We start from the raw sequence: 10117 nt of genomic DNA, 5'->3' as shown, positions 1-10117 counted from the left end.
GCCAGGTTTTATTTTTTCCTGAAGCTGAAAAAAGAAGAGACAGAAAGAGACCAAAATCAGACAAAAAATAAAAAAGCAGTAAGAAGTAGGGAGAGCACCTCCAGAAACTCCAAAGTGAGATGCAAGAAAACAGAACTAACGATGCAGCATGGAGCGTGAGCCCGAAAGCTTGTAACTTCCGGCGTGGGCCCCGCCCTCTGACAACCCCGAGTAAGGTGGCCTGGTTCTGGTTAGGAAGAGGAGGGAATGAGGAGAGGTATCTCTAAAATCCAATGAATCGTTTATTCTCTGGAAAAGGATGTGTTTGTAGACCAATCAGGCGCAGAGGATGAGGCCCCACCCACATCCCTGCCGAGCCAATCAGCTGGTAGCAGCAAAAGGGCAGGCGGTGGCTTTGCGACTCAGCGAAGCTGTGCGGCATGGCGGGCGGGGCGCGGGAGGTGCTCACGTTGCAGTTGGGACATTTTGCTGGTTTCGTGGGAGCGCACTGGTGGAACCAGCAGGTGAGGTCTCTGGGCCGCTGCCCCGGTGGAGCCTTTCGGGGTCTCCAGCCTTTACTTCCGCTGGTCCATCTTGCCACAGCTGGGTTCAGTCCTTCTGCACTTCCCCAGGATGCTGCCCTGCGTGAACCGGCCAATACCAAGCTGCCGCCAAGCGAGCTGTGCCCAGACGTCTTGTACCGGACCGGCCGAACCGTGCACGGCCAGGAGACGTACACGCCGAGGCTCATCCTCATGGATCTGAAGGGTGAGGCGGTGGCCGGGGTCAGCCAATGACCATTTCGCGTGCAGAGTTTCTAGCATCCGTTCACTTCAACACCCTCCGACCTTACTAGGCTGAAGGACAGACATGTTGCCTAGGGTGAGCTAACCACAATATGCAAATACCCAAAGTACTCAAGTAGGCAAAACTTTATTCCGTCCACAAGCAATCTCTGCAATGGGCTGCTTGTCTTTGGAGAGAGCGATACGGCACACCTAAGACCGCTGGGTCTTTTCACCAGGTCCCACAGCTGAGGAAAGGATGGAATCTAAATTGTCCCAGACAAGGGTTTTTCCCAATTCATCTATATTCGGAACTTGGAAGCGCCAAGTGCTGGAGGAACGGTGACAGCAGGTTAGGTGATCAGATGAAGAACTAGGTTTTGATCTAACATTGCCTGTTATTTTTGTGCAGGTAGTTTGAGCTCCCTAAAACTGGAAAGTGGACTCTACTGGAACAAACAGCTAGATGCTGCAATAGCATGGTATTTGTGGTTTGGAGGAGTGGGAGATACACACAGGAGTCTGGAAAACAGAGGGAACCTGACTATAAGCAGTCTCCAATTTCTTTGAGGCAGGGGAAGCTCACCACACACACAGAGGAACTCTGTCCCAAGAACCCTTATCTCCAGGATCTTCTGAGTGCAGAGGTGAGGGTCTGCGGCCTGAACTTTTTAATTTCAAGTTATAAGAGAATTTTAATTAGGAAGTTACAGGGGTAGTAGGAGTGAGCCATAAGAAATGGGCTCAGGAAACAAGTTAGGCAAAAGAAGGGCCCCTGGAGCCTAGGAAAGTTCGCTAGACAAGACCGGAGCAGTGGTGCTCTGTGGAGACAATGACGGAGAGCGCATGCCCACCCCAAACTTTTAAACCCAGTGCTACATACAACCAGAGCGCCTCCACTGGGGCAGAGAAAGCACTTCTCAGGAATCCTAAGGGTCTGACTACAGAGCAGGAAGGAGATTGTAGGGTGTGGCCAGCAAAATCAGGGAATATAAATCTTTTGCCTTTAGACTGCCTGAAACTAAATGTAGATTTGTCTCATCCCTCACAGGGAGCGCTGAGTAGTGATGGTATTTGGAAGGTCAAAGCCATTCCCAATGGCAAAGGTGAGACTTGTCCAGATACTGCAGGACGGAGAAGTGGGCAGAGCAGGAACATTAAGAAAGGCACATTTCCTCTGCTTTTTCTTCAGGTCCTGCACCACTCACCACTGCTACAACTCCAAAGCCACTTATCCCCACAGAAAGAATCAGAGTCTGGTCAGACTTCCTCAGAGTGCACCTCCATCCCCGTAGCATCTGTGTGATTCAGAAGTACAACCATGATGGGTATGGGCGGGTTGGGGTGCTGTGAGGGAAGAAAATGAGTTCCCACCAATGTTTAAGAGGCTCTTGAGGACATCTTCTCTGCCCTCTCCAAAAAGAAGAGATCTGGCGGGGGGTGTGGGGGTGGAAAAGAGGGAATACTGTAATTCCTAGATTGTGCTTATGCATGACAGCGAAGCAGGTCTCCTGGAAGCTTTCGGCCAAGGGGAGAGTGTCCTGAAGGAATCCAGGTACCTGGAAGAGCTGGATGACAGGCTGCACTTCTATGTGGAGGAATGTGACTACCTGCAGGTAGCTGTGTGGCAGGGTGGACACGGAGGGAGAAACTCTTCTCATCCTACCATCTTTCATCATTCACCTCTCTCCAGGGCTTCCAGATCCTGTGCGACCTGCATGATGGCTTCTCTGGAGTAGGTGCTAAGGCCACAGAGTTGCTACAAGATGAGTATTCAGGGCGAGGAATAATAACCTGGGGCCTGCTCCCTGGTCCCTACAGTCTCCAGGTAGGTCCAGCTTAGGAAAAGCTCACATGGCACAGCAGGAGAAACGAGGGGATGATAGCCCAGTGACAAAGTTCTTAAAACAAACCACTTTTTCTTTCAGCAGGAGCCCCAGAAAAACATCTATCGTCTGTTAAACACAGTGTTTGGTCTGGTGCACCTGTCTGCTCAAAGCTCTCTGGTCTGCCCCTTATCCTTGGGTGGGAGCCTGGGACTGCGACCTGACCCACCTGTCAACTTGCCTCACCTGCGTTATGATGTAAGGCTCGATGATCTTGTTCTGACAGCTAATGATGGGAAGCTGTTACTGGCTCTATTCTTGAAGCGTCAGCTTGAACTCAGCTATATGGTGTGGCCTCTTAGATCGCACTGTCCTGTGCATGTCCAGCCTTGGGCCAACACACCGTTTTGTCTCAAAGCCCCCAGACCTCTCTGCCATCAGTATTCCGTGTCCAGCCTTTCCAAGCCAGAAGACCAAGTGCTCTTCTCTGCACCCTTTTCACAGGCCGCTCTGCCCTTCCACTGCAGTGCCATCCTGGCTACAGCCCTGGACACAGTCACTGTTCCTTATCGCCTGCATTCCTCACCAGTTTCCATGGTTCAGCTGGCTGACATGCTGACCTTCTCTGGGAGAAAGGTATGAAGCTTTGTGAGGATCTGGGTTGGAACTGAAAAAGTTCTGTAACTTGATCTTGTTCTTACCTTGAAGGTGGTGACAGCAGGAGCAGCCATCCCCTTCCCTTTGGTTCCAAGCCAGTCCCTTCCCGATGCCCTGGTGCAGCTTGGAGGGACCACTCCCTGGACCCCACTGTCTGCATGTGGGGACACATGTAGAACGCGCTGCTTTGCCCAGTCAGTGGTGCTGCGGGGTCTGGACAGAGCACGCCACACCAGGTGAGGGCTGGTGGCCCTCAGAGCCCTTGCCAGACCTTTGTTTCATGTCCTCTTCTCCCCAGCCCCCCCGGACACTCTCAAGGCACTGTCCCACTTTTCTTCAAGCCATCACCTGAACTGAGCATTGCAGTTCAGGTGATGGCTTGAAGTCATGAGAAGTCTTCTTCATGCTGCCCCAGATTAAAGGTGATTTTGGCTTTGTTCCCGCAGTCAGCTCACCCCAGGGACACCGCTTCCCTCCCTGCTCCACGCATGTACCACTGGGGAAGAAGTCTTGGCCCAGTATTGTCAACAGCAGCAGCCCAGAGTTAGGAGGTCAGTAAAAGGCTTACTCCTGCTGTCCTCCCAGACCTCAGGCCTCCCTTGACCCTTTGTCACTCAACTGCTCTTCTCTTCTCTCCAGTTCTTCCCACCTGCTGCTGACTCCCTGCAAGGCGCTTCCTCCTTACCCTTGCCTCTTCTCTTCAAGCCTCAGCCAGCAGGGTCTGATTCAGGATGACCCCCCAACTGGAGCAGGTATGTAGGAGGTGAAATGAACATTTCAAACATGAGAGGTTTTGCTCTGTAGCTAATGGGATAAACGTACTCAGAAAGGTCACAAAAATCCCTTTATTCACTCTACAGTTCCTCAAGAGAAGTGTTCTTCTTCTGGAGTACTGGGATACTAAGGGGACAGTGCACAAAACTCAGTTTACTTTACAATCCAGTCAGTAAAGACCCAGACTTTCCTATCTATACGACAGAGTCTCAGAGTGGAACGACCCGATCACAGGTTTCCCATTTCTGTCCCTTTGCAGCAGTGGAGAGCATCCCAGTGCTTGGGGCCCTCTGCTCCTCTGCATCCTTGAGTCAGACTCTGGGAGACTTGGCCAAGGAGCTCACCAAACTTGACCTGCGGCGCTGGGCCAGCTTCATGGATGCTGGAGTGGAACAGGGTGACCTCGAGGAGCTGCTGCAGGACCTACAGAGTCTGGCCCAGTGCTACCAGGGTGGTGGCAGCCTAATGGACTAAAGTTCCAAGAAAAGGAAGGAACTAGTTTACAATAAAAAGTGCTGGATGCAGGAGCTCAGTGTCTGGGACTGGCTACAACATACGCACTTACTACATTTAGAAACGCTGTACTTTAGATCACAATGACAAAAAGCTTAAAAAGAGTACAAAAGGAACTGAGCCCCATTCTCCCTCAATGCTATTTACAGAGTAATTTTAAAGACTTCATAGCACACCTTGTGTAAGGCAGATGCTGGGAAGGCCATGGACACTCAGCCTGCCTCTGTCCTTGTCCTCGGCCCCTGCTCCTCCAGCTCTGCAAACTGAGCTCGGGGTATATGAGCAAGGTACAGGCACCCTTTTCCTCATCGGGGTGCCAGTGGGGTGGCTCCTATGCACAGGACACCGCACTCTCCGAGTCCTACTCATCCAGCTCCTCCTCAGACAGAAGGTCTCCATGGTCGGACAGCTGGTCTGCGTTGCTGGTGCTGGTCGCATCATCCTCGTCCTCAGAGCTGGCCTCACAGGCAGTGTGGAAGAGCTGCATGAGCTCTCGAAAACGGTGGGAGACCTAGGGGGAGAGGCGAAGGGCTGTGTTCCTGTACCTGAGTCAGTAACTTTAACAATAAGTATTATTTATAATACTTATTGGACAATCTTATTTGTCCCACACAGGAAGCTTGCCAGGGTATGTCCTCCTTATAGACAAGGAAACTCAGGGTAAGGGCTGTCCTAAACCAAAGCTAGAATGGAACCTCTGGGGCTTCCACCTCAACAGCCAATGCCCTTTCTCTTCTAGAACCACCACGAAACACCCCGGCAGGTCAGTCCTTCCTCAAGGCAGACCTTTACAACAACCCACTGATGTCCTCTCTTGGTTGGACAGCCCTTGCCAGGCCCTCTCCTTTGTTCCTCTTCAGCTGGAAACTTTAGCAGGGCTCCTCCACTCACCTCAGTAGGGGTCTTATTTCCTAGCTGCTGGGAGATGTTGCGAAAAGTCTGGGGCTGTGCTCCTTTCTCCTGGCACATGGTGAGAATCACACGGTCAGCTTCCCTGTAATCAATATATCATGATTAATCCTAAATCAGTAACATGGGTATGGGCTATGTGCTTTTCAAACACACACCCACCCCTACCTACCTTGTCCACAGGACCACCTTTTCCCCAGTGGAGCTGACCTTGCTGTTGTTTGCACACACTGTGACTTCTGTGGCCTTTGGCTGCGGCTCCCCCTCTGGACCCTTGCTCTGTATTTCACTGTCTTTAGTTAAACCTCCTTTAGGGGTTTTGGGAGAAGTCTCTGGGGCATCAATTCCTGATGAAAATTCATGGGCAAGGGACTTCTCGTCTGATGTCTTCACCCCAGCTTTGCCTGAAGGTTGCCAGCTCTCCTGAGTATCTGGTTTCCCAGACACCTGTCTTCTCCCTAAATCTCTGGTCCTTGAGGAAATAGGATTCAGAAAGGGAACAGAAGGTTCAACAGTTCCAGGCCATTTCTGAGCTTCTGAAGCATCGAAGACCAGCATGGAAGCCTCCAAGTCACCCACTGCCTTATGGTCCTTGCCCTCATTCTGAAGCCTGAGGGATGCCTCAGGGCGGGAGAGAACCTCAGGGCCAGCCTGCTTCATCCCAGTGGTGGCTGGTTCAGCTCCAGTTTTGGAGGGAAGCTGAGGAATCTCTGGCAAGCAGGGCAGTTGGCCATCTAGAAGGAGCTGTGGTTCTGCAAGAGTCCGTTCTTGAGGGGACAGCAAAGTGCCTCCCACTGCTAATCCTGCATAGGAGGAAAACAAAGATTTAAGGGTACTAACGGGGCTGTGATGCACCTAAGGCTACAAATTACCACCGGGTCACACTGGCGAGCTACTGTGACACAATTCTAATCCAAGACTGAGGTGGGGGTTGGAGCTCAAGTCACTTATATAAGTAAGAGGGCTGAGGCCACAGGAGAGAAGGCTGGATAGGAGAAGGGTTTCCTATTGGCTTAGTAGTAAGAAAGATGGTAGTCCATTCTTGAAAAGAATGTTACTTATACAGGTCCAAAGCCTGTGAGAGTAAGACAGAAATCAACGGAGAAAGGCCGGGTGGGCAGCCCGATCACTCACCTGGAACAGGCATCTCTCCTTTTCGGGTGCTCCGGCCTGTCCTGCCCTGGGTGGCCTCAGTGGTTTCCCGTTCCTCTGGAGCTTCCTCCTCCATCACGTCCTTGCCCTGCCGAGCTTCCTTTGCACCAAGCACAGGACTGGCCTCCTGTTGGGGGCTGCCACCCCCAAACTCATGCGGCTCCTTGCTCTTGTAGGATTTGCTGTCGCAGACCTGCAGAGATGGCATTGTGGGTGAAAGATTTCTATTTCCTGTGTCTCCCCGCTGTAATGCTCAGCAAGTTAATCAAGATGCATGCCTATTCCAAGGATTTAAAATGCCCAAACAGAATACTGGATTCAACCATTCCTTTACCTAAGGACTGAATTTTTTAAGCCAACCAACCCTACCATAGAGAACCAGTATCACCTTTAGCATCTGTTTTCCAGAGGTTTACTTCATTAAAAAAAAAAAATTCTAAGAAGAAAATATTTGAACTGGTTGATTTTTTTCCCAACTCTGAAAGCTTTACCAACAGGATTCTCTTTAAAAAGCAAAATCCATGATACAGCTTTATTTTTATTTTATCCACACCTAAGGACATCTTCATTACTTTTAGACAAAGAAGAGGGGACAGGGGAAGGGAAAGAGAGAGAAACACTGACATGAAAGGGGAACCTTGACTGGTTGCCTCCTGTACACACCCCAGACCTGGAATCTGACTTCCAGTCTGGGTGTGTGCCCTGACCAGGAATTGAACACACAACTCTGGTTATGGGATGATGCTCCTACCAACTGAGCCACACTGACCAAGGCAATTTTTAAAAGATTGTATTTGTATTCTATGTATGTGTGCAAGGCACACATCTGTGGTAGTGCACAACACCCTGACCAGTCAGGCAACCTGGAGGCTGACCTAGGGCAGCAGCTCTGCCTCCCTTTGGGGCCAGTTTCCCCCCTCACCTTGCTGCTGCAGTGGCCACAGTTTCTTCTTTTGCTCTTCTTCAGTCTGCAGTCAGGACCCCCTTCACGGCACGAACAGGCACAGTCTTTGGCACCATCTGGCCACTCAGCTTCCTAGAAGATACCTGGGCTTGGTTGGCTGCCAAGCATTTTGGTACTAAGAGAGAAAGCTCAGCCTACCCCTTAACCCCCTAACTCCATCCTTTCTGTCTTTTTTTTTTTTTAGAGAGAAAGGAGGTAAGGGGAGGAAGGAAGGGAGAGAGGGGAAGAGAGGGAGAAAGGGAGGGAGAGAAGGAGAGAGGGAGAGAAAGAGAGAGATGGGCTGCCTTCCACAGGTGCACCAACCAGAGACTGAACCCGCAACCTTTTGGTGAACAGGATGATGCTCTAACCGAACCACCTGGCCAGGGCCTTTCCTCTTTAATAAACACCATCTCTTCACATTACCAGAGGAAATCACCACTCAAACCTGACTAAAGTCTATTATGAATCCCTTACACGATCCTTAAATGACTACAAAAAATGACATGTCCTAGTTGCCCAGGTGTTTCAAGTCATATTTAAGTCAAATATAACCTGAGGTGAAATCACTAGAGCTCCGCCATGAGATACGTCTACTCATCGGTCTTTGTTTCTGTCTCCCTGTGCCCTGAGCTCTCTCCCCTCCCCCAATCCCCTTGACAAAGGACTTTGTACATATAGAAGGCTCATTCAATGATACTCTCTGTTTAATGAACGCAAGACGTAAGTACCATTATTATTCCCATCGATGATGAAGAAACAAATAAATTGCCCAAGGTCATTCAGCTATTAAGCAGTTTTTCTCTAAGAAATAGTAAAAGGCATGGAGTACAGGGCCATGGATTAAAAATGCTACTTCCTGAAGTGCAGGAAAGAGCAATGAATACGAGCAGACTCTGGAGACAGATTACCTGGGTTCAGATCTTAGCACTGCCACTTATTGAATATGAGACACTGGCAATGGCCTCTCTCTGAACTTGTTTCCTCTTCTGTAAAATGCAAATAAGAGCAATCTCTTCATACGATTATTGTGAGAATTAAATGAGTGAATAATCCATGTAAAATACTTTCAAGAGATACGTGATATTTTGTAACACACCTAAGTTCTAGCCCTTACCATTATTATTAAAATGGGGAATCTTGTTTCTATTTCTTCACATGAACAGAAGATGTTAAGACCCAAGGGCAAGAGAAATAGCTCTGAGCTAGAAAGAAAACGGGATACAGATCCTTCGAAAGAGGCCCTTGGGAGTGGCGCCTGTTAGGCAGGTGCACTGCTCTGCCTGTGGGCTCCGCAGGCCCACTGCAGCCTCAGGTCCCAGACGCTCTGCCCCACACTAAGCCAGAGAAACACTTAGGCAGAAACTTAAGGCTTGATTCATGAAAAATGGACAATCTCCAACAATCTGGTGTACCTTATCATGACTGTGGACCCCAATCTCCTTTCTTCTTTTGTTCTTTGAGGCTGTGGGTATCTTGGGAGGTTCCTCTTCTTCCTCCACATCCGGCAGGGCCACTTCTTCAAAGCCATCAAACTGGGGAGAAGACAGTGCCACTGAGGCTCTGGGCAGGTCCTCCCTCCTACACGAGGCCTCCTCCCCTCCCAACCCTACTGCAGCCTCAGGCTGTACCTCGTACTCTTTCTCTTCAGTCCAATGGATCTCTTCAAAGTCACCCATCCGGCTAGCTGCTGGGCGCAGATGGTCAAAGAAGATGGAGAACTCATCCTGCAGATGGTCATGGCCCTTGAGGAGATGCCACATCTGTGTCTTGAGCTACAAAGAGTTGTAGAGGGAAAGATGAAGCCTAGAGAGCCTCTCTAGGCCAAATTCCAAACCAATCTCATATACTTCAAAGTTCCACTTTCCTAGTCAACTGGGAGAAACACAGGAGATTCTCCTTGAGGGCTAAGAATTCTTTTTTTTTTTTAAAGATTTTATTTATTTATTTTTAGAGAGAAAGGAAGGGGGGAGAAAGACAGGGAAAGAAACATCAGTGTGGGAGAGAAACATCTATCAGTTGCCTCTTGCATGCCCCGAACCAGGGACCTGGCCTGCAATCCAGGTGTGGCTCTGCCCAGGAATCGAACTGGTGACCCTTCAGTTTACAGAACAACGCCCATGCATTGAAGCACACCATTCAGGGCTGATATCTAAGAATTCTTTCTTATTTTTAAAAATTGTATTTACTTTTAGAGAGAAGGGAGAGGAAGGAGAAAAAGAGGGAGAGAAACATCCATGTGTGGTTGCCTCTCACACATCCCCCACTGGGAACCTGGCCCACAACCCAGGCATGTGCCCTGACAAGGAATCTAACACACAACCTTTTGGGTTAACAGGCTGGCACTCAATCCACTGAGCCACAACCAGCCAGAGCCAACAGCTAAGAATTCTTTTTTTTTTTTTTTAAATATTTTATTTATTTATCTTTAGAGGGGAAGGGAAGGAGAGAGGGAGAGAAATATCAATGTATGGTTGCCTCTGCTGAGGACACACAATGTATCGTGTGTCCCCTGCCAGGGAGTGGCCTGCAACCCAGGCATGTGCCCTGACTGGGAATCGAACCGCGATCCTCTGGTT

General features: G+C 49.7%; 2 protein-coding genes across 4 annotated transcripts in view; one reads left to right on the top strand and one right to left on the bottom strand.

Annotated features, from left to right (window-relative positions):
* Positions 1-380: 380 nt before the first annotated feature.
* Positions 381-4548, top strand: MSTO1 (misato mitochondrial distribution and morphology regulator 1). 3 transcript variants are annotated; one of them, XM_037050546.1, is made up of 14 exons: positions 381-503; positions 612-747; positions 1177-1246; positions 1336-1411; positions 1816-1870; positions 1957-2092; positions 2263-2380; positions 2458-2592; positions 2696-2848; positions 3095-3226; positions 3299-3483; positions 3694-3798; positions 3887-3999; positions 4281-4548. In XM_037050546.1, exons 1-14 carry the CDS (start codon positions 420-422, stop codon positions 4493-4495), a joined length of 1713 nt encoding a protein of 570 aa, XP_036906441.1. In that variant the 5' UTR covers positions 381-419; the 3' UTR covers positions 4496-4548. The 3 variants fall into 3 exon arrangements, with proteins under 3 accessions (XP_036906441.1, XP_036906440.1, XP_036906442.1); XM_037050545.1 differs by having other exon boundaries at positions 2693-2848; XM_037050547.1 differs by lacking the exons at positions 381-503; positions 612-747 and having other exon boundaries at positions 1180-1246; positions 1340-1411; positions 2693-2848.
* GON4L (gon-4 like) overlaps positions 4074-10117 on the bottom strand; it is a 39970-nt gene continuing 33926 nt past the window's right edge. The window contains exons 15-21 of the mRNA XM_037050544.1: positions 9170-9313; positions 8954-9073; positions 7518-7631; positions 6578-6788; positions 5616-6246; positions 5426-5528; positions 4074-5045 (exon numbers count right to left, since the gene is read on the bottom strand). Of these exons, the coding sequence (XP_036906439.1) occupies positions 4896-5045; positions 5426-5528; positions 5616-6246; positions 6578-6788; positions 7518-7631; positions 8954-9073; positions 9170-9313 (1473 nt within the window). The 3' untranslated portion in view covers positions 4074-4895. The remainder of the gene's footprint in view (positions 5046-5425; positions 5529-5615; positions 6247-6577; positions 6789-7517; positions 7632-8953; positions 9074-9169; positions 9314-10117) is intronic.

This window comes from Sturnira hondurensis, unplaced genomic scaffold, assembly GCF_014824575.4.
Source record: "Sturnira hondurensis isolate 20B ecotype Veracruz unplaced genomic scaffold, ASM1482457v3 Scaffold0006829, whole genome shotgun sequence".
Classification (NCBI taxonomy): Eukaryota; Metazoa; Chordata; class Mammalia; order Chiroptera; family Phyllostomidae; genus Sturnira; species Sturnira hondurensis.
Note: the sequence above shows the minus strand (reverse complement) of the source record. Positions and strands in the feature narration are given on the sequence as shown.

Excerpts from the sequence above, each read along its gene's own strand:
- MSTO1 (XM_037050545.1), top strand. The coding sequence starts at position 420 with ATGGCGGGCGGGGCGCGGGAGGTGCTCACGTTGCAGTTGGGACATTTT. Across the intron at positions 504-611 it reads CGCACTGGTGGAACCAGCAG|GATGCTGCCCTGCGTGAACC; the intron begins GTGAGGTCTCTG and ends GCACTTCCCCAG. Across the intron at positions 748-1,176 it reads CATCCTCATGGATCTGAAGG|GTAGTTTGAGCTCCCTAAAA; the intron begins GTGAGGCGGTGG and ends ATTTTTGTGCAG.